Source organism: Filicampus tigris, chromosome 1 (assembly GCF_054856515.1).
Source record: "Filicampus tigris isolate MCC_2025a chromosome 1, RoL_Ftig_1.0, whole genome shotgun sequence".
In the NCBI taxonomy this organism is placed as follows: Eukaryota; Metazoa; Chordata; class Actinopteri; order Syngnathiformes; family Syngnathidae; genus Filicampus; species Filicampus tigris.
This window is the reverse complement of record NC_141217.1, coordinates 40,021,165-40,044,562: the sequence shown is the minus strand read 5'-3', so window position 1 is coordinate 40,044,562 and position 23,398 is coordinate 40,021,165. Positions and strand designations below refer to the sequence as shown.

At 45.9% G+C, this 23,398-nt stretch overlaps 1 protein-coding gene across 4 annotated transcripts in view; it reads left to right on the top strand.

Moving 5' to 3' along the window:
• The window catches only part of LOC147154078 (nck-associated protein 5-like), an 87,141-nt gene that overhangs the window by 1,624 nt on the left and 62,119 nt on the right, over positions 1-23,398 (top strand). For 2 of the 4 annotated variants that reach the window (XM_086040747.1, XM_086040783.1), the window contains exons 2-3: positions 2,487-2,583; positions 22,562-22,635. In XM_086040747.1, the coding sequence (XP_085896873.1) occupies positions 2,487-2,583; positions 22,562-22,635 (171 nt within the window). Of the gene's footprint in view, positions 1-2,486; positions 2,584-11,520; positions 11,666-14,348; positions 14,396-22,561; positions 22,636-23,398 lie in introns of those variants that run through there. The other 2 variants (XM_086040756.1, XM_086040764.1) reach the window with 2 other exon arrangements.

The following is a 23,398-nucleotide window of genomic DNA, read 5'->3' as shown; positions in this document are numbered from 1 at the left end:
AACATCCGACCGATCAGCGCCGACCATCTGTGCTGCTGCAGATGGATCCCTCTCTCTGCACATTAAACCCTATGTCACACACTCAATGAATGGAAAGTAATAGCCTAACCCCCATGCACCACTTCTCCCCCCCCCCCCCCCCCCCCGTGTGTCGCTGGCAAATTAAAGGTGTCCAATGGAAAATTGTCGCAGTCATTCATGTTTCACTGTGTGGGATAAAAGAGTCAGAAGACTTCGGCTGAGCTGCGGCTGGCGCAATGAATCCTGTTCTAAAAGGGCGGTACTGGTCAAAGTTGGATAACCTTGCCATTCCGTTCCTGCCATAGCTGTCTTTTCTTCCACCTACAATTATTTGGCCTCCTCTCCAAGAACTTTGCAAAGCGCTGCGAAAATGTAAGTGCTCATTTAAAACTCCGGACCCCCCTCCACTATCCACTGTGGTTTCCCCCATGCAGATGGTCATTTAAACGTGTCATCCACGCCGAAGAGCTTTTCTAAGGAAACAGCTCTCCAAACATGCAATTCTTTGGTGAATGCGGGCCATTTGATGTGAAGTGTTTAAACATGCAAAGCATCGCCATGCGTGTTCAGATCGCATCCTCTTTTATGGCCCTGACAGACGGTGCAAAACACAACAATCGACTGTATCTCAAAGAACATGTTACCAACAACAAAAAAAAGCCCCCCCAAGATGAATAGCTTACAAAAGAACAGTATCCGAGCCATGATAATCCATATTCATGGACTCGGTGCCATTTATCCACAAGGCTCACGGGCCGATCCGAGAAGCAGGCTCTCAATGGGCCTAAGTGTTCTCATTAAGCTGTTATCCCCTCACATTATCCTGGTGGTTGTGTTGAAGCTGTCTGGGTCTCTCCCCTTGTTCCTGCAGCAGATGTTAAAAAAAAAAAAAAAAAAAGGAAAAAAAAGCGAGAGCCCTCTTCCGACCTTTAACACATGCACACACACACACACACACTGACACGCAAACTAGCGCCCATCATCCTGGTATCTAATTAGGCTTCCAGCACAAAGACTCCCAGATGTCAGCGTCCTCCTGGCCTCCTTTGATTGCCTCCTTTCCGCACCGCAGACCGCCTGCATGGCCGGCTGGGGGCTGCGTGCGCGCGCCGTAGGCGTCGACGCGTGTCACTCTGTGGAGGTCAGCCCCAGACCGCTTTAACATACCGGTAATTGCTTTAGGTGTAAATCACAGCAAATCAGGAGGGAGGGAGGACGTTTACAAATACAGAAGAAAGAACTAGAAAACCCTCATCTTACCTATTAAGAGAAATTAAAAACAAAACAAAACAAAAACAAAAAAAAACAAACAAAAAAAAAATAAAAATATATATATATATATATATATAGCAGCAGTGTTTACTCGGCATGTTTCTTTCTGAATGCAAGCCACTGGTTTGTTCAACAAAGGTTGTATCATTGTTATTATTATTATTTTATCTGCTCCCTTATCTGAGCGGACCCATTAATGTGTTTACTTATCACTTCCGATTAGACCGCAACGTCCTCGCAGCCAATTCCGATGCCCTGATGAAAATGTTGCCACGCTCTCGCCGTCGGGTCAGTGCAATCAGGTGCAGTGCTGACACCTTTTGATCTCAATTTCCCATGCCCTCCCCCATCAGCACACACACGCACACACGCATACACACACACGTCCACTTTGTGTGCACCAAGCAAAGCTGCGGGCTGTTTCATTTCCATGAAACCTAAGCTTTAAACATGTAGTGTAATTACCCCACACGTGTAGTTAGTCTTGCAAGGCCGCGCGCTTCACATCCTGTTCCCTGATTAGTCGTCGGCGTCCGCGGACTGCCCGCGGACATTTAGAAATAGGGCAACGATTTGAAATGGCACCACGGTGAATTGAGGCTTCGTGTCGATCATTTTGGATTTGGTGGTGTGGCACAGAACGGGGATGTGTCATGGTGATGTGCGAGGATGTTTGACAAGTGCACTCACGCAGAGCGCGTTGTGCAAGCGCCTGCCAAACGGGGACACACTAATGACATCATTCGCAGCCTTTTGGGATGCTTCTAATTGTCCTCCTATTAATAGAATTGCCAGGTATATTATCATTTGCTAAGCAGATTAGATGTCCTCTTTTTAAGGCCTCTGACCTCCCCCAGCTGACCTTTGACCCTTCCCTTGTCAGTGAGGAAGCGTGGTGACTCTGCTTTGCACAGCCATGGCTGGTTCTCTTTGTACAGGAGTAGTATGCATAAAGTGAAGTGTTTATCTTCGGCCGCGGCCTTAGCCAGGTCGAACTGGTTCCCAGCGCTGTTTGGAGAGGCCTAGAAAAACAAAGGGCGAGCGGGTGGGAAGATTTAGCTTTGTGATGCCGGCAAAAAGGGAGGGAACTTGGACTCTGGTCTCGTGTAGAAGGTGAAAACCTTCAACAAGAGTGACAACAGAGCTGCCGGACGCAAGGTGGTGACTCTCTCCGCTTCTTTGCCTCCCTGCAGAGCGTCGCAGGTGAGCGAGACGCTGGCGGACGGAGGAACCTTGAGCGGACATGCGGAGAGGAGCAAGCGAGTAAAGGGATTTTCCCTCGGCCCTCTGGTAAGAAAATCTAAAATGGCTCTTCTTGTGACACCGGTTGAAGGCTCAACATGCTCATGCAAATTTGTCAGCCTCTGGGGAAAAGGTCATCTTTCACTTTCTGCGTGGGAAGTCAGTCACTGATCTGCTTTACCTTCACAACCTAAACTCCAGCGCCATGAAATTGTATTCCAAAGAGTCTATGATCTGCATTTGCCAGCATTTCTCTTGGCTGCACCGCTGTAACTACGTGAATGTGGAGGTTAGATTTGCTTGTCCAATCAGATTTCAACCTCCGTGTGTTTCGAACCTTTCAATCTAATCCGCAAGGGCCCTCACAACCAGTAGTGCTCACACGCACGCAATTCAAACTAGCGAGTGGATCAGATTTCAATTGGCTCTGCGTTTATTTGTCCGCTGATAGGGTGGTGAGAGCAAATCTGTCCGACTAATAAAACACACTGTAGTGATCCACATTAAAGGGAAAGTCAACCCAAACATTATTTTTTCCAGAATATGTTCTATGCAGGCCCTCTAGTTGAAACAAGACATTCTGATCAATATTGCGTTGGTGGGATATGAGCTAAGCAGCGAAATCCACCCGTTTCTAGCCATTTTGTCACTTGTGCCAACTGAAAATGACATCACAAATACTCAGGGCTCAGGGAACGACCAATCGTGGCTAAGCTTGAGAAAACAGATCAGCCGTGATCGGTCGTTACCAGAGCCCTGAGTATTTGTGATGTCATTTTCAGGCAACTGAAAGTGGCAAAATGGCCGCCCCCAGATATGGCTAAAAACGGGTGCATTAACTCTTATTCCACAAATGCAATATTTATCAGAATGCCTTGTTTCAACTGGTGGGTCTGCATAGAACATATTCTTGAAAAAAAATGTTTGGGTTGACTTCCCATTTAATAATGAGCATCTCTGATGAATTCCATTTAAATGTAATATGTTGTGTCATGTTATTAGGTAAACATTGATTCCCAGCTGCTCCAGATGATGTACATAAAACAGACGTATGCTTTCAATTTTTTTGTATAGTATTTGATGATTTCTACCATTGTGACGTGATCGTGGTGGTATTAAGAGATGGATGAGGAGGCCACAGTGCACCACTTGTTTATACGAGCATATGTATAAATGCCTCTTTGGAACGATTCACGCAGCTTTAACAGAGGGATGACGTACTGCGGTGGAGCGTTCACAGCGGCAGAGTCAGAACGTTTTGCCACTTGTACTGTTGCATCCAGTCACTCACTCACTCATTAAGAGCCTCGCATGGTATGTCAGTATGCACACATGTGCTCGGTTTGTGAAACACAGCAGAGCCGCCGCCGGATGACTGACGGGCAGTTATCAGGGGTGGAAACTTATTGTGGCCGGAGGTTAACTGAAGGTGAATCTGTTTGGAAGTGCCTCTTTAAAATGTCAAGTGCAGCCGTGCGCTGTGTTGTGTCACATATAATCCCCCCCCCCACCCCCCCACCCCACCCACAACCCCCCAAGCCATATACATCACATTGACTCCCACCCGCTCACGTGTACATATGAGAGTCATTTCTGCACAGGAAATATGAATCACCATTTTGCGTTGTTGTCAGTGGAGCATACTGGAACACTGGATTTATTATTTCCTATCCCCTTGTCAATAAGCAGTCGCACATTTCCCACTATGAGTTCACGCCAACCATCTACCAAAACAAAAACCAATTTTCAAATCCTTTTCGACCTATATTCAGTTGAACACACTACAAAGCAGGGGTAGCTCATGTTCAAACTGATGATGCGTTATTTATTTTTTTGGCCTATATTCACTCATTTTGAATTTGATGCCTGTAACACGTTACAAAAATAGCTGGGACAGTGGACTATCCTACATCAACTTTCCTTTTAGCAAATGTCAGTTAGCGTTTGGGAGCTGAGGACACTAAATGTTGAAGCTCTGTAGGTGGATTTCTTTTCCATTCTTGCTTGAGGTAGAAGTTGAGCGGCTCAACAGTCCTCGGTCTTTGTTTTTTTGTGCTTCATAACGTGCCATGCATTTTCAACGGGAGACAGGTCTGGACTCCTGGCAGGCCAGTCTAGTATTTGCACACTATTACTAAGAAGCCACGCTGTTGTAATTCCTACAGAATGTGGCTTGGCATTGTCTTAACAACAAGAAAAAGCAGGGACGTCTATGAAAAAGTCGTTGCTTGTATGGCAGCATATGTTTCTCCAAAACCTTTTTGTTCCTTTCAGCATTAATGATAACTTCACAGAAGTTACCATGCCATGAGCACTAACACGCCACCGCACCATCACAGATGCTGGCTTTTGAACTTTGCGCTGGTAACAATCCGGATCGTCCTTTTTTTCTTTTTAGCCAACACGGATAACAGTAACGCAATATCAATGATGTCCAAAATAAATGTAAAATGCGGACTCGTCAGACCACAGCACACTTTTCTACTTTGCGTCGCTCCAATTCAATTGAGCCCAGGGAAGCTAGCGTCGTTTCTCTGTGCCGCTGATATATGGCTTTGGCTTTGAATAACTTGTAACTTGCATTTGTAGATGCAGCAACAAATTGCGTTAACTGACATTGGTTTTCTGAAGTGTTCCTGAGCCCACATGGCAATAAACCTTACACAGTGATGCTGATTTTGAATGCGGAAGGTCACTGGCATCCAGCCTTGCCGCTTGCGCGCTGAGATTTCTCCAGATTCTCTGGCTCTTTTGACCGATAGTGTGGGCCATAGATAATGACATCCCTGAATTCCTTGCAATTGATAAACCTTGTTCTTACACTGTTGAACTATCTGCTCGCTCACACCGTGCTGAACCGCGCCCCATCCTTGCTCGTGAACAACCGTGCCTTTGAGTATTCCAAAAAGTCATATTTCAGCGACCTGAGATACAGCTTGCGTGTGGAGGAGTATTGGCGTGGGCTAAGTGAGTTTGGAACAACTCCCTCTTGAAGAATGCATCCAGCTGTCGGCTTCCTCAAAGCTTTCGGCCAAATTCACAATTAACTTGGAGTTTTTGCGTTTGTGCAAGGTGTGAAGGGAGTGCACTCTGAGTCAGCGGCGTCTACATTTTATCGATGTGTTTCGCCACGCTGCTTCCTTCCTTTTGACAGGAACAAGGCTGGGTGCATTGTCTCATCTGAATCAGGTTATGCAGCTCGGGAAGAACCCAGTGTGGGCATAGCGTAACTGGGGCAGTGTCAGCATTACATAAGAGCAGTGTTGCTGGGTTGATTCCACGGCACTATTTATTTTTATCACTGGGCGTCCGCCTGTGGTGGAGACGCTTGTCGTTACGCAGGGATGTGCACGGTGAGCGGCTGCCAGTGAGATTTAAACTAGGTCACTGACAAAGTGCTGCCGGGAGTCAAGCGTGGAAGGAACTGGCTCAGTTGGCCAAAAGTTCTGTGGAGGTGACATCCGTTTTGGCAATATTTTGCAGTCTTTGGAATAAATCAAGGTTTTTGGTCCCGTTAAAAAAAACCAAAAAAACAATCAAACAACTCTTCTCAATCTGAATATGCGTGGTTAAATTGGTGTCCCATCGTTGCATTCCTGTAAATGGAGTTTGCATGGAGCACCCGCACAATCACTGGACATACACGTTATAGAGAGACACACATCTTAATCAGATTTGCATCCGTTGTGCTTCAAACCGTGAAAATGAGCTCAGCTCATTTTTTTTCTTCCTCATGGAGGATGGCAGCAAATGTTGCGATTAGATGGAGTGGACTGTACCATATTCTGGGGGTTGAATCACATCATGAGTCAAATAGCAAAAAGAGCAAATCCATTCGCTTCCCGTGACAATTGAATTGCTTTTGTGAGTGTGGAATTGTGTTGTGAAGTTGTTGTATAATCTTGCCAACAACGAAAGAAACACAAAAAAAAAACAGGTAGTGTTTGAACATATGCCTCTTGCCCTTGCAATTTACGCATGCAGTTTGTGATGTACTTATTTATTCATGATGTTGTTTATTTAGCTTATTATTTAGCTGGATTACTCAAATACAACAAAACTGTTTTGCAAAATATGGTGGCACGAGGTTCAAGCAAGAACACATTCACTAATCATTTTGACGTACATCTGGACCGGTGGTGGATCTTGAAGTTTATCTTTTCATTTTTTTAACATTACAAATAATAATGACTTTATCCTGAAGTATTTCATTAAAAAAAAAAAAGTTACTGCTTACACGAGTGGTCATGCGCTCCACTGAGCGCCGTAACGGTTCCTGTAAATGGCTAACCAAAAGAGCCTCGTGCGCTCTCGTCAGCGTTGCAGTGACGAATGCATTTTGTCAAAGCGTGAAGTCACCAGCCTGCGCTTGGCCAAAAAACGCTCTATGTCCTCGCTTGCTCGGCAACTGCACTTGTTTTGTCTTAGCTAGACTCAGATGTGTGCACCCATGCACTCATGTCGGGAGATAAGGGGCTGAATAGGAAACACAAGGGGAGGGGGGAAGTCAGTAATAGCCAGTGCGCAATATTACTGATTATAGGAGTCAGTTAACCAATATCTTTCATTAAAAAAAAAAAAAAAACTATTCCTCCCATGCTTTTATATCTGGTTGCAATAATGAATGAGAAACAGTGAAAACTGCTGATATTTAGGGTTTAGACTAAACCAAGTAGGCGAGTGAATTTGCAGACCTGACAAATATTCGGTGAGATCTGATTGGTTCCTGCGCAGTCAGAGAGGATTAAACTGAAATAAAAAGGAGTGTGCAGGAACAATGGTTTCCTCAGACCCTATTTACTGGCCCGACCCAACTCAGGAGTTGAGTGCTCACGCTTGATTCTGGAGTAGGCGGTCGGAGTGGGGCTGCCTGTACAACTTGGGTGGGAAAAGACTCACTCTCCCTTTAAATCCTTAGCATGAGTACAAGCTTCCATCCAGGCCAGTATGCAGGTGAAATACCACGCATACCTGGGAAAGCCGTATGTGCAGATGAGGATGAAATGGATCCTCGAGTAATTTGAGTTCCTCGGTTCCAAAAATCGCTTGAGGCACTTTTTTCTACCTGGAGTACCTGCTTATTTTACGTGTCCACTGTCAGGAAGAAGTCAAGCTAACCGCTGCAATATTTGTTCATGTGGTTCCCAAACTTTTTTCTGCCAAGGACCGGTTCATACGAGTCTATACCCTTCGCGACCCTGAAACTGTATATATATATATTTTCTTTCATCGGTCCAAAGTGGCCTGCGGCCCGGTACCGGACGTGTCTTCCAAATTGTTTGGGCATTTATTGGCGTCACAAACTCTTGCGACCGACGAAAATCACACAAGGTTGTCCTGAAATACTGTTCAATCGCTAATCAATTAGGCTAAAGCTAGCCGCTAGCAGCACTCAAGTTCTGCACACGTGGATGCTGACGCCCTGACACGGTTGCCGTTCCTACTGATTACTTTTTAATAGACCAAGCTTACTCAAGTGTGTTGTTTTAGTCTTCAAAATGGCTACTGTGGTTGTGACACCACTAGTTCAATTCTTGCTATATGTTTATAGAGAGGAAACTAGTGTGCTGCAAGGCGCAGATTACATTTAAGTATAAAATGTTGATTTTATCTAAAGATTTAAAGCATTTGGCCGTTCATTAGTGGAAATGTTTTTTTGTCTTCTGTATTTTTCACCGAGCAAAAAAAAAAAAAAAAAAAGTTTTTATTTTTATCCGAATACCTGAACATTCGATAGAACTTTTAGTAAGAAATCCGAATACGTACCAAAATGTTGGTTAGCTGCATCCCTGGTGTAAATGCTGGCTGTGGGAAGCCAGAACGCACTCTTTGCCCCCTCATTCATTTTATGGGAAATCCCCCCCGCCCTTTACCCTCCCCATTCGCTTGTAAAATTGGTTTAATAACTGTCATGCCGGTTTTGACGTGAGACATGTTTTTCCATCTTACTAAGAATCGCCGTTGCCGCTCGCCTGTGCTTTTATTGGACCAATTACAGCCAGTTGTGCCTCATGTGAACGCAACATTTGTTTCACAGGGAAGTCAGCTGAGATTCCAGGTGATTACAAGTGCTACATTTTGCTTCGGCTTGCAGTCGAGTTTTCTGACTGACCTGTTTTTTTCCCAGCTTGGCACATGCACTTGTACCAACTCCTCTGCCTGGCACTGAAATCTCTGACCCGTGTCACAGGTTGCGTGTTGCGCCTGACTAAAAGTCACCTAACTTGAGCGTCTGTTATCGTCCGTCTGTGATCTTCTCTGCTTCCGGGTCCACAAATGAGTTAGGAAGGCCAATAATCTGGGTCGGACGCTTCTCCGTCCTCGCCAATGTCAGCTTCCAACGTCGCTCTCCTTCGCACGCTGCTGGTTGAATGGGCAAGTTATTCCGATTCATATTCCTGATTCAGAAAACGTTGTATATCCTCGCAGGGAAATTAAGGGAGCAGAGTGGCACGGTCATTGATACACCAATCCAGAGTGATGATCAATGTTGAGGCCAGTTGTGCTCTGTTTTACGGTTTCCCTAAAAATGGCTGTCGTGTGTCTGCAGATGAGAAAGTTCCAACTGAAGTATCAATTTTGATGATATCGCATCGTATTGTGCAACTGGATCAGTGTGATATTCTGGTGACTTTACTCATCTCTCTATTTGGCTGAAAAGGAGAGTACATCAGTGAGATTGCTGTGAGATGGGTTTTTTTTTTTGCTCATACCAACTTCTTGTTACATCCGCCCACTGTTTAAATTGGGGTGTTCACCTCCCCCGGCTGGTAGGATGTGCCCAACGAAAGTCGTGTTTGTTTATAGGATGCAAATGAGTCAGTGTCTTCCAACCAGAGGTTTAGGTTGGATAGTGGCAGAAGGCGGCTAACAGGATTGAATGTGCAGATTAAAAAAATCCCAAGGTAATCTGGAGGGAAGTGTGTGTGTGAGTGTGGAGGTTGATTAATCAATTTCTCTTTTCTTTTATTGATGGATAAGTGTGTGCTGGTGAGCCAACAGCAGCGCGAACACAAGGTCACATTTTAAGATGTTGCAGATTTACACTTACAATGGTAAAGGATTATTCAGTCATTAACAGCCTTTGCAAAGCATGAAGCTCTCCTTAGGCCGTCGCTTTACTGTATTTCCCTATGAATAATTGAAAGGTTAAGCATCACATCTGCAACCAAAATAGTGAGACGTCATTACGTGATAATCAGTGAGATGGTTCATGCTCATTGACAAGAAAGGCAATTCTGATGCATGCGTGATTCGAAACTTGGTTTATAGATGTGCATGACTTGAGGTTTTATTTTGGAGACACCATAATAAGATGGGTGGAACCCGCTTAGCTGAAATCAGTTAATCGTCTTTCAGGAATGCGCGTCGGTTTGATTGCAAAGCTGCCGCTTCACACAGGCCGACTGAATAAGTCCTTACCACCGTTTATGTCATAAATGTAGTCAGGCTCGGCCCGTCACATGAGCAAAACGCTACCTGCCTCTCAGCTCACATTAATCATCACCACAGTCCAAAGGTTATATGCTCTCCCGTAGACAGCAGTGTAATCATACAGGAAGAGGGGCCACTTAGTAATTGCTGTCCCAAATGATCCTTCTATGAAATGAACAGACACCTGACAAGAAGTCTTGTTTTGATTGTTTGTTGGAGAAATAGAGGATGGACCATCAAGCCCCAGTTTATGCACAACAGTATTTGATGTACACATATAAAAGGTCCTTTGCTTTCTTGCCAAGTGATCTCAGCATCTTCCGCGTACAGTGCAACCTTGAGTTACGAACGTCTCTGTTCATGAACTCTTCCAGTTACGCACAAAATGTTCACCAAAAAAATGACCTGTATTTACGTACGATTGTCAGTATCCAAACGGTTTTCGCATGGACTGGCGGATGGATCCATGTTCTGCTTTTTCCTCACGCTGTTTAACTATCAATGGCAATGTCCATAACGCATTGCTGTATACTGAAGACTAGTTTTATCCCCTAAAGCCATTGCAGATGTAGGCATAAATTCCCCGTCTGCGTCCTCGATCAGCCAATCACAAATGATGACGTGGTCGCCTCATAGAAGTCTGAAAATCAGTTTGTTTTTGTCATAAGGTGCGATCTACAGTATTGAATTGTAGCATCTCTTTAATTACGGTTCACGTCGGTGTAATCACGTCAAAATAGCCGTCTACGCATATTGTTGCGTGGAGGAAGTTCCACCTTTGTGCAATATATTCATCCATAACGCATTAAAAAAAATACATTCACCCAAGAATAACAGATGCCAGAAGCAGCCGTGTCCTCTTCAAAGTGCCGCCGTCTGTAAACAGAAAGCGCTTGAAAGTCATGATATGAGCGAGGAAATAAAACAATTATAAAAATGTCAGAAAGAAATGCTTCATCTGTTAAATGACCCCGTTTGATTTTTTTCCTCAAGTTTCCCTCGATCGGTATGCCAAAGAAATGAGCAAGTGTTTTATTTCTTTATAATATTGTGCTGGTATTTCCACTCATTTCTATATTGCATAGTTTTTTTTATTTTTTACCACACATTGGTAAAAAAAAAAAAAGTTAAGTAAAACTTATTTAATGGGCTGAAACGGATTAATTATATTTCCATTCTATTTCAAATGGAAACATTACTTGGTTTAAGAACGTATCAGGTTACAAACGGGATCTCGGAATCTATGAAGTTTGTAACTTGAGTTTCCGCTGTATCAGCCATGGTCGCAAACGTGTTCACAAGCCACACTGCCGAGCTGCAAGAAGCTTGTCCGATGTGATCGAAAAGGCAAAGTGTAGTCGCTCGCTGCATTTGAAACAGGACGGCGACACTTAAAGCACGCTCACAAGCACGATTCAATGTTGAATGGAGCTGATGCGGCCTCGTTGAGGACCGTGACGAGATTTCAGACGACACGCACATACATGCAGACACACACGCACACAGCAGAAAACACGCATGCACACGCGGTGGCATACAGCAGCTGAGACTCAGCTGGGGCGCAAGTGGGGAATGAGGCGGAAGAAGAGGCAGCAGGCGAGTAGCGGGCAGGAGCCAGGATGAGCCAGGATGAAGCAGGATGAGCCAGTTTGCCGACCGCAGGATCAGGAATGTTGCCCTGCGCCAGCAACTGCCGGTGAGTGTCATCCCTCCGTCCCGTCCGTGGAAGAGGAAAGCGGGACGGTCGGCAGACTGATTATGGGGGGTGGGGGCTGCCCTCCAGGCAGGGCAAATTTACAAGCACCGACCGTACGTTCGGCCAGACAGGAATTGCTGCAGGTTAGAGGATCGAGGTTGAGGTGGGGGTTGGTGGGGGGGTTCGAGGATGTGCATGCAAGTTTATAGTTGGGCTGTGACGGTCCGATATTTCGACTTGAACTTATTTGATCTTATCCATGGTGCCCTTTCTGTGTCGCACTTATGTAGGTCACTTGCAGACAAGCTGTGATGCAGCCAACTACGCGCTGCATCCTGACTTGTCTCCACAAGGCTGCATGAATTTAGGGAACCTGGCCGCCATCTGTGCGTCTTGACCCGTAATTTGGACTCTGACTATCATTGTGACAGGATGTTGAAAAAAACAAGTGCGGCACCATATCCTTTTTTTTTTTTTTTTTTGCCCCATTTTTCGTGCCTCAGTGCATTGCAATATTGCAATCCTACCGACATACTGTAAATCTCTGCCGATCTCTGTGTCGCCATATATCTCGTGTCTAATTACATTAACAGGAACTGAATAGTGACTAATGGCTCATGAAAAGCGAAGGAGTGAGACAAACAGCCAGGAACTGGCGTGCCTTGCGATGCGTGATTGAATTTTTCCATCCTATTTCACTGTCATGCCCAGATTACCTCCAGAGAACAAACCCCCGCCCCCCACCCCCCACCCACCTCCAAATCCCAACTCCGACCTCCTCGCACATTCAGACTCTGACCCACTCAACCTGAAATACTTTAGTGCAGCAACATTCATCACAAGCATTGGCATCGCCGCCCATGTCGTATTTCTCGCAAGTCCGGTTCAAAATTAAGCTCTGTAGGCCCTCCGGGGCCATTTTCATCTTGCTTTTACTGGCAATCCAATGAAAGCTATACTTACACTAAAGTTGCTAGTGATCGTCGATATTTATGTCCTCCATGTGCAGCTTGGCCAGCAGACCTACTTTTCATCATCTTCAGATGGCTTCCAAAATGAAAGCTGTCGTTATAAAAAAAAAAAAAAGAAATAATAAGAATGAAAAAAAAAAAAAGACATGTATCAGGATGGCCCCTTTGGTATCAAGTGTCTCCATATAAATAATATTAAAGGCTGTTTGATAAATCTATAGTCGTGAGTAATCATAGAAGCAGTAAAGTGTGAATTTGAAATCCACCATGAATTATACGCAATTGAGCGAGAGCGTGTTACTACAGTGAATCATATTCCTGCATGGGAGACAACGGTGCTCCTTTTTTGTATTTGGGCAAATTAAAAGTATCTTGAGGATTACATTGCAATCTGCTACCCCCTATAACTTTATGCAAATATCCCCCAGCTGCAAGCTGCACCACCCTGCTGCTTCCCTACATGCGCACGTACACACGCACATGCACATGCGCGCACACGCACGTGCCCTTGGGACAGTTATGGGAGGGCCATGAAAAGGAAGCCGAGATGATTAATTAACTCTGCCCTGGTTTTGATAGCGCCTTATTGGCTTTAAACACACTGTTTCTGCTTTGGAGCTTTGCATAGATTAGCTCTAAGACCAGCCCAGAGACGCACTTCTCAAATATCGAGGCCACGTTGGGTGTAGTGCCGCGGCGGATGCGCAACATTGCTTGTTATCGTGTCTGTTTTCTAAGAGGCTGTTTTTGCAGGAACCGTTAAAGCTGATGGATCAATTCAGTTATTTGCACTTTGAATTATGACATGATGACTGCGCGCCTCACCTGTCCGCTACCTGTGGTCGTACAGAAATGAATAAAAGTAACTCATTCAGCGCCAGACCTTTGAAAAATATTTAAAAATGTATGAATAAATTCCTGTGATTGAATGGCTGGACTGTGAAAAGTCAAATAAATGTCTCCTTGTGCAGTCAATGAGTTAAATAAATATTGATGAACTCATTCAATCCCAAAGACATATTTATATTTCAAGACATATGAATATGTCCTTAGCAGTGAACGAGTTAATGATTTATATCCATATTGTAAGTTTCCAATCTCAGGAGGTCACGTGCGGCGGCAAAACGTATGCAATCAGGGAGAATATATGTGTAACACACAGACTCTATGTGGCATCCTTGAGGTTTGGAGCATTGATTGTTTGCTCACGGTATAAGTGTGTGTGTGTGTGTGTGTGCGCGCACGTGCGTGTGCATGACTGCTCCAGCTGTCCCCGCAGTGGCCCTGACCGAGCGAGCGTCCCTGGGGCTTGTGTACTTTTTCATTTGTGACAGCTTCAAAGGGTCATTTGCACAACACACTTGTGTGTGTGTCACCTCCGTACGACGTCTTCCAGGCTCACGTTGGGCGGCGTTGCGCGCAGGAAATCGCCAGCCTGCGTGGCTTCGGGACGTGTCACTCAGTGCACATTTGCATCTTTTGGATTGAGCCTGCGCAGAGTTGCCCTGTGTTTTACATTGTGAAAGTGGTTACAATCCTGTCTGGCTAGTTTCAAAGCGGTTCTTTTTATAGCAGGCAACCGCTCCCTTCATTTGTCGCTAAAGTGCTTTTATGCTAAGTAGCAGGACTGAGGCATCATAAAGTGAGACGTCTGCCTTGACTCAAACGGCGTCGCCTTTTGCCGAGTAACAAGGTGTTGCGGGCGACCTGCTTTTCTCCCTTCATGTCATTGATCTCCTAATTTTACATCTTGTCGCAGGTAAGAAATCATTTTGACTCATTATTTTGTGTCAAATGTGCACCCAAAGATCCCGGTGTGCTTTAACTCATTCACTGCCAAGGACATATTTAGTTGTCTTTTCACAGTCCAGCCATTCAATCCCAGCCACCTATTCCTATTTTTTCAAATGTCTGAAAATGTCTGGCAGTGAATGAGTTAAAGCAACAATTGCAACGTGATTAGAGCACATAGTCAAAGAAAATGCAAAGCAGACTCATTGGATGATGGATGGCAGGTAAATGCATGTTTCTGGCCAAGTAAATGGCCCAACTGGACTGCAAATCCCGCTCGGTTTTATATTGTAGGAGCAATTGCATTGAAAAGCATTCTTAAATAATTAAGAGTGACATCATGTGTTTAAACAGTTTTAAGTACTAGTGGTGTTACTAGTCTAATTATAATTCTCAGCAACTTGGTCGTTAAAGATGCTATTTTCAACGTCAAATAACTTTCTTAACGATGAAGCTACTATGGTGATCCTAGCGCTTTTGCATCCACAGAAGCTACATTTCCCCAGGCAGTTCCAAACCTTGCATGCATCTCTTCCCTTTGAAATCACCTTACTTACCTCTCGTGTTGTTGACGCTCACCCTGCGTCTTCAATCCTGTTCCTCGAGGTCCGCTGTCCTGCCTGTTTTCCATCTCTCCCTGCTCCAACACATCTGATTCAAATGATCAGCTAATCGCCAGATAACGATCCTGATCATTTGAATCGGGTGGGTTGCAGCCGGCGGGGATGGAAAGCAGGCAGGATAGTGGACCTCGAGGAACAGGATTGAAGACCTCTGCCCTAAACAGTGTATAAATAGATGGCTAACAAAGGGTTAGCGTAACCTAATCCTAACCCTAACCCAACCCCAGGGTGAGTTTGTCACACATGAACGCACGATCGGGGTGGAAGGCAAGGCCAAGTGGCCACTTCAAAGCAGCCAACTTTACATCATCCACAAGTGATCTTCTACCAGCTCCTTACAAACGTACTTTGACGTGCCGGTCTCCTGCATGGACTTCAGCGAGCCCGTTATGCGTCGGCCTTGTAGACCGCATGACTCTCCTGCGCTGAATTTTAAAGGCAATATGAGGAGCCGCTTACGTTGGCCTGGAAGCTTGGACGGCTGTGTTCACTCCCACAACGGCACAAATGCCCCTTTCTAACTTCTTGCCCCTTTCCGTGCCCGTCTACAAAAATACAAAGAGAAAGAATGAATTTGATAGCTAAAACAAGTTAAATTTAAAAAAGGAGTGTGATGATCATTTGTGCTACGATAAAATATTTGTTTAGTACACACTGTTCAGTAATGTTAATAACACTGTGCTGTCACTGCATTCGTAGCAGACAGTGATATTGTAGTTTTAGTAAGAAGTGTAATTACTACTGCAGTAGGACTATTAAGATCATGTAAAAAAATCCACCTATTTGATTTAGTTTACAGAGCTGACTAAAATCTCCCGGTCAGTTTATCTCCTTCCGTCTGCAGCCGGGCTACCCTTCCACGGTCCGTCTATCCGCCTTTTTGTCCGGCTGGCCCAAATAGTAACCGCCTGTAGCAGGGGTAGGGAACTGTGGTTCCTCGAGAGCCATATCCTGCCTGTTTTGGATCTCTTCCTACTACAACACACCTGACTCAAATGATCAGGATAGTTTCAGACTTTGACCGAGCAGGCTGATGAGCTGATCATTTGAATCAGGTGGCTTGCAGTAGGGAGAGATCCAAAACGGGCAGGATACGGCTCTCGTGGAACCACAGTTCCCTACCCCTGGCCTACCGGCTGGTCCGCCCCTCATTTTAAATGGGCTTCCGTTAGCTTTTCCGTTTACCAACTTCCACTACCAGCATGGTAGTCAAACAATATACATTAACCCCCCTTGATAAATATCCACCACTGGTTTTCAAGATGACTCCAGATGTCAAAGATCGAAGGGAAAAAAAAAAAAATCAATACCATCCGCATCTAGAAACAATTGTCCACATGGGCTTTTATGGAGTTAGTTTCAGAGGACACCATATGAGCTGTGTGCCTCTCACGACTCTATAACTCATGTTTATGGTGATGCGCTTGTGGCACTCACTGATTTCCTGGCGCGCTCACTTGCTGCGGCCAGACATCAGAACCGTGATTAGGATTTTATGAGGCGGGCTGGGCCCCAGGTGAACACTTTGAATAGGGGGATGCTCTTTGCGGGACGGGGTGATGCCCCGGGGCCGATTGTGTAGAGTCGCTGGTCAACGCTTGTCTTTGTGCACGGCCGCAGCGGTCACCGAGGGACAATTGTGAGGACCCAAGGGCTATCACGCTGCGAGCCAACATCCATCTGCTACTGCAGCTGGAGTAACTGTCAACTTCCATACAATTTTGCTGATTTCTTTATTTCTGCCGTCTCTTCGCGTCAAGACGAGGTGGTGGAGTTTTTTCGGAGGGGCATGGGGACCGAATAAATGAATCGATAAACCTCAGACCCACTTCCCTCAACAGAACGCACGGCTTGACTCCGGAGTGAAAGATCCTCAACTGCCGTATGCTCACCATGTAGTGAATGGCGTGCATGTTTGGCCGCATCCATAAATAATACGCCCCATGTGGTTGGTGCAACTTGTGACCTACAAGTGAACAATGCAGAATGGCCCAGTGTATGATGTACAATGCCATGGCAAACAGCTCATGCTGAAGGTAATGCTTTCAGGGGTAGAGGGCATCTGATGGGTGAGCTATTGTAAAGCCTTCCAAAGAAGCTGCTACCTCACTTCAATCGGCCCGTTGGCCAGTGCCGCTTGAGAAATAGCTTCCAGAGGCTTCAGAGAATGGGAGAAAAAATCGCTAGAAGGGGCTGGGGGTGAGGGGGTCAATGGGGGGGGGGGGGGGGGGGCGTTTGCCCCAGATAAAAGGGTTAGCTGAGTAAACATGTAGTAATGATAGAACAGTGTTGTTATTGTAAGAGTAAATAGCTGGCCTAAGCAAAGGAAGTTTAGGTCCTTGCGCTGCAACATTTTCCCACAGCAGCGGCGTAATTACCTGATTGTGGTGCTGTAGAAAAAAGCGACAGTTTGGAACACAAACATACCAAAATCAGCTTTCTTTGCTCAAAGCGGGGCTGTATACGCGAGGGAGGATTATCGATAAAATTGACCTTTGACACTTGACTGAAAAGTGTGATTCAGTGCCAAGTCGAAAAGAAGTCCACTGATGTCAGAGGCTTAATAAGAACCAGCCCTGTTGTCAAATTCCTCAGCAGCGCGCATCTGGAAACATTAAAAGTGCTGTAGCTGCTAAAAATAAGACTGCACATGAGACGATAACAAGGATTTAGTGCCATTAATTGTGTAAATATGGCACGTGTCTGGCTCTGGATTCATATTGGAATTCCCAGACTGCAGTCGAAGTGGTTCATGCTGATGAATTAGTGCGAGCTTTGTACAAAGATAGGATGCAATGCATGTGCTGTGCATGCTGAGGTTGGAATGCTGCGCAGACACCAAAACAAATGAACGCTGCCAAACGTGCGCCAAAGAACGTAAACCAATGCATGTATTATTCAACATGGAAAGCTGACTGAGGGCAACGTTATTTACAGTTAGACCCGGAGGTTGGGGGAGGGATGCATTTACAACGCCCATGTGTGCGTGGCTGTCCCCATTCAAGTTCAAACCTTTTGGCGCGGGTCTGCGCACGCCTGGGGGCTGCAGCCTCCCCCGCCGAATATATGAGAAATCATTTATGACCCCGAGATGAATCGTGTCCTCAAGCCTGTCGCTGGGGCCGGAGGTCACCGCAAGCCATCTCTTTCTCACTGATATTTTTATATTACTCACAACTGTAGCGCCTCCAGTTTTCAGTCAGCCGGGACAGGAAACGTTAGAAGCTTGAGTGGCACAGGTGGTGACGGTCACGCTAACACACAGCATTGCGTGTTCAACTATTCCAGGTTGTGGCAGCATAAATGGGCACTCTTTGATTCCAAGACAAGGACCTGGGTAAAGTAGAAGATGATGTGAATTTTGGGGAGCAGCCTCACCATCTGCTCGACACCTGGCTCGACAAGCTTGGTGCTTAGAAGGCCTTCGGCAATCAATCAGACGTAGGCCTAAAAAGACTGGCGGGCTATGATCACGCTCGGTTGGGAATTGCCCTGCAAGAAGATATGCTTGGAGTCCTGATTGTTGCTGCAACTGCTTGTCACCTTGGCTGTTTGGCAGCAATCGCAAAGGTCCATCCGTCCATTTTCTTCAGCGCTTGTGCTCATTATGGGTCACGGGTGAGCTGGAGCCTGTCCCATCTGACTTGATACACCCGTGACTTCGACCGCCCGTCACAAGCCCTATTCATACTCACATTGACACCTGAGGACAATTTTCAGAGAACCTACCATGCATGTTTTTGGAAACTTACACAAGCACAGGGAGAACATACAAACTCCATATAGGAAGGCCAGAGCTCGGTTTTGAAACCCACAGACCTGGGACCACGTTTACATGCAGTCGATATTCGGGTTAAAGTCTTTTGACCTTCCCCTTTCTGGAGCGTTCGGCATAACCCTGACTGCAAGTAAACGTTGGCTGCAAGGCGGATGTGCGAATCAGCCATTTGCCGCGCCAATTTGAAGCGCTCAATAAGGCCGTGCCGTATTCCCGTCACACGCTAAACAGAAGCCCTACTTCACACTTGAAAAGTGAAAGGCAAACATCTGTTTGGCATCACTCAGCTCAGTCTGCCCTTTTCCTCCTCTATCACTTTCGCCTTCATCTCATTTCCAAGTCACGGTTGGAATGCTGAGATGGCGTCTCGTTTGGGGGCAAGCAGCAGTCAGCAGTCTCTTGTCTCTGCTCTCTGACCACCATTCTCTTTGTAGCAGCGGCAGCCAGCTTCACCTCGACCCCCCCCGAACTCCTCGCCCCACCCAGCTGCCTGTTTCCTTTTCTTTTCTTTCATCACCAACCCCCTATCCAAAATCTCCCGCTCTGACTACACCTGGCAGAACATGAGCCCCCAGATGATCATAAAACCTGGGCTTGTAAAACTCTGGGCAATTCTGCACCCCACTTGTCCTCATCCACAGAGAGGTTCAGCGCATATTTTTGACATAAAAACACAAGTACAGGCCATACATTCGGTTTTATCAGGGGTGAATTGGGCAATTACTTCAAGTCATAGGGGGAATAACACAGGTGTGACTCATGGCTGTATTTCAAGTGTGGCTTTGTTAACACAATTAGCAGCACCGTCATGTTCCTGTCACAGCTAGTTTGAATGTCACAACCAGTCCGCAAATGCGGCATTGCCCATCCTATGAGAACGCCGCAGCTTTCGTGCACTTTCACTCCCCAGCTCCTTTTCCCAATTTCCCGTGTGCGGTTTGCCCCGTGAACAGTTTCGCCACTGTTCCCCGCCGGCATGAATGGGGCACTCTGTGCAGCTCAAAGAGCCCGATAAAGACTGCAACACAAGGGGGGCTATTTTGAGCACTGCTGGTGGCTCATGTTTTGAAAGATAATCCGCCAACGATTCTTAATGGTGGTGAGGTGTTGAGCAAAAGCTGCTGACATCAGATAGCCCAAACCCATTGAAGAGGATGAACAGGGTCGTTTCTGCCTCCCAGGTAATCCGTATTGGCTGACACCTTGGCAGTCGGGCCGGATAGGCAGCAAAAGAATGTCCGGTGAACTGGAGGCATTTGTCCAGTGTATGTCCGCATCCGAATAAGGCCACTTTGTGAAGCCACTGATTCAACTCCCTACCTACAATTAAAGCCGTATGACTCCCAACTGAGGGCCAGCAAAGGCACTGGAACTATGCTAAGTTAAAATTAAGACTCAAAATATGCAGTGCAAATACTGCGTAATAGTCGTGCGAGTAGTACTTTACTAGTATGGGTCGGGTAAACTTGTGCCCAAATAATCGTGTCTCTTTTTTGATGCCGATGCAGGGTCAGAAGCTGTCATGGGTTCCGTCTTCTGTGCTTAAGGTTGCACATGTGACAGAATGTTAGATTGAACATGGAAATACCATTTAGCATATATACACACCTATACTGCGAGTTTAATAGATCGGGTTGTGATTAGTTTCACGGTTGCCGTCCTTCACTCATTGATTTCACAGGTGGAAAACATGTTTTGGCAGAAGTCTTCTTTTGCTGTATAAGCCATATTGGCCATTGTGAATGTTTGCTTTCTGATTGTGGATAGCAAAGATGTTTTCTATGCACATAAAACACACAAAAACAGATTTTGCATTCTATTGGCTGGCCCATTGACTCACTGAGGCTTTCTTCTTTGTTAAAGCTGCAATTTGGGGTTTGGCGTCGCAATGCTAGAGTTCATGCTGGCACGACCAGTCAGAAATATCTCGGCAAGCTGAAGCAGGCGGCGGTTAAGGGATGGAGAGGATAGGTCACAACCTTGTATTTTATTTGAACTACTGACCTTTCATTTGTACACACATGGACAAAATCTTTGCTACTCGAATGTGTAAGATAGGAAAAAAAAAAACACTGGGTCACTGAAATAACTTAAAAATGCCCAAACTACTGAAATAATGTGTGTGCGTGTGTGTGTGTGTTTTAATGGCTGGCGACCAGTTCAGGGTGTAGTCCGCCTTTCACCCAAAGTCAACTGGGACAGGCTCCAGCACCCCTACGTGACTCTATGCAGGATAAGCGCTGTTGAAGATGACGTGACAAGAAATGCTTAACTTCATTTTCAGGCACTTATTGGTAATCGGGTTCAACAAGATTGTTCAAAATAAATCATAATTGATGCAACTGACCCTTAATGTAATAATGAGGTCATCTCTATCAACCGATTTCGATGACGTTTGAGCATCTGTGCGTGCGTCTCTCAACGCGTATTTTGGCCCACTCCTCATGAGCAAATTTGTCTCAGCCGGTTTGAAGGGATCCTTCTCCAGATTGCATGTTTCAGCTCTGTCAATAGAGGTCCAATTAGATTGTTGCATATTAGAGGTGAAAACTTCACCACTATAGACTTTTTCGGTGACGTTCAACTGCAGAGCTAAATTTTCCCGAACACAGGCTTCCAAGAAATGTGGTTGAGATCAAGTTTGACAAAGTCCAGATCTGTGACTAACCGTTTTTTGTTTTTGTTTTTTTGGGGGGGACGGTGCAGTTTTCTCTTGTGTGTTAAAAGCGGTCAAAAGTAAAGCCGTGCTGAAGACGTAGCACATTGCACTGCAAACGTGGGCCGGTCTTTTAAATCTTTGCCTTTAAATGCCATCCACATGACAACAAGCGCACGGCATTCCTGGCATTCCTGCATGTTAGCCGAGGAGTGTTCTGGTGCCTTGTCATTAGGAGCCGGCTGCCTGATGACAACACTGACTCAGGCAGCCTTACTTTGTGTTTGATGTAGCCTGTAAATATTTCCCCTGACAGAGCCCTTCGCAAAAGAAGGATCCCCTTTGTCAGGCACCTGAAATCATTATGGGCTTGTGCTGCTAATGGGAGGAAGATGTTTGAGCCCAGACATTTATTTTGTCTGCTTGAGCAAACATTAAAAAAAAAAAAAAAATCTGGTGGTCTTGTTCAATTTGTGACTCAGTGTTTGATTCAACAGTAAATTTACATCCAGCTCTTTTTGGCATCTAACGGGGGACTGCAAAATGCGGTCCTATGCTGGTAAGCTTCAATCGCCACGTTCCACTGGCATTTGGGGGAGTTGCAGTCACCTCCCATGTGAGACTTAATCGTGCTACGGGTTGAATTACGTTGCTGTTTATTTTTCGTCCACTCCTACGTGTACATTTGCGAGCGTGACGTATTCCCGGTTGAAAACGTACAACTTCTGGGTTGTTCTGTGGTTACACGCACCTTTTATGATGGAAGCAAAGTGCAGCGGGCACACAGGGCCTTGTCAGCGATGTGCCGAGGTTGCTCCTGTTTGGTGATCATGGTTAGGATGGAGATCCCATCCAACCATTTTCTACGTGGCTTATTCTCTTGCGGCTGAGCTGAAGTCCATCCCAGCTGCCTTTGGGCGAAAGGCGGGGTACACACTAGACTGGTTGCCAGCCAATGGCAGGGCAAACAGAGACAACCATTCAAACACATTTTCAAACTTATGAATCACGTGCAGTCTGCAGTTATTCCAGTTCATGTGAATTCCATCGCTTACTGTTCTCATCTCCTCATGACAGGAACACATGGACTCCAACCAGTGCATTGGCGAGCTGCTCAAACAGCTTGAGGAGGAGCGCCGCAGCATTCGCAGGTGAGACCTTCTTACGACTTCAGGGCCGATGTTTTCTGGACGAGGGATTCACGAGCAGCTGCCGCCAATCCGTTTCCAGTCGGGGGCAGTCGAACAATGTTGTTTGGTTTTGAGCCCAAGACGAGCTTTGCTGCGCATCTCTCTCAAAAAGATGCTTTTTGTGTCTGGCAACAATGGGTGGGCCAAGTGTGGGCTCGACTGGGGGCATTTCTCATGGAAAGGATTTTCCAGGACAATGGGGCCGCAGCGCTGATGGAGATGCCAACCCAATGACCTTGTCACCTCTGTACTTCTTGACCGACCTTGCAAAGACGTGAGACAAATTTTTAAACTTCACCCTTTTATGAAAGAACCTTCTCTCCATCTCAATGGAGCGATATTCCCCCGGCTCAAAGTAATTTTCCCCCTGAGTGGGCAGAGAGCGGCTGGGGGTGAGGGGTCTCCGGATGGGTGGCTGGCTGGATGGGGGGCGGGGGGTGGCTGGGGGCAGGATGACCACTGGCCAGCCCCTTTACTCGGCAAGTCCGCCCCTTAATAAAGAAAAGGCATGCGTAAAGGAGTGACCCTTCTGTCCAAGTCATCCGCACCCCTCATTAGACACGAGAGTTTTCGTCAGTGACCTGATGGCCTCTTAGCATGGCCGCATTGTCACACTGTGTGATGTGTGTTTTTAAGGAGGCCATGAACTTTGTGGCTGTCTTAGTTTGCACAGAAACTTGCCACACCTGATGAGAAAGAATCTTGGCATCAATAAGCTGTACGT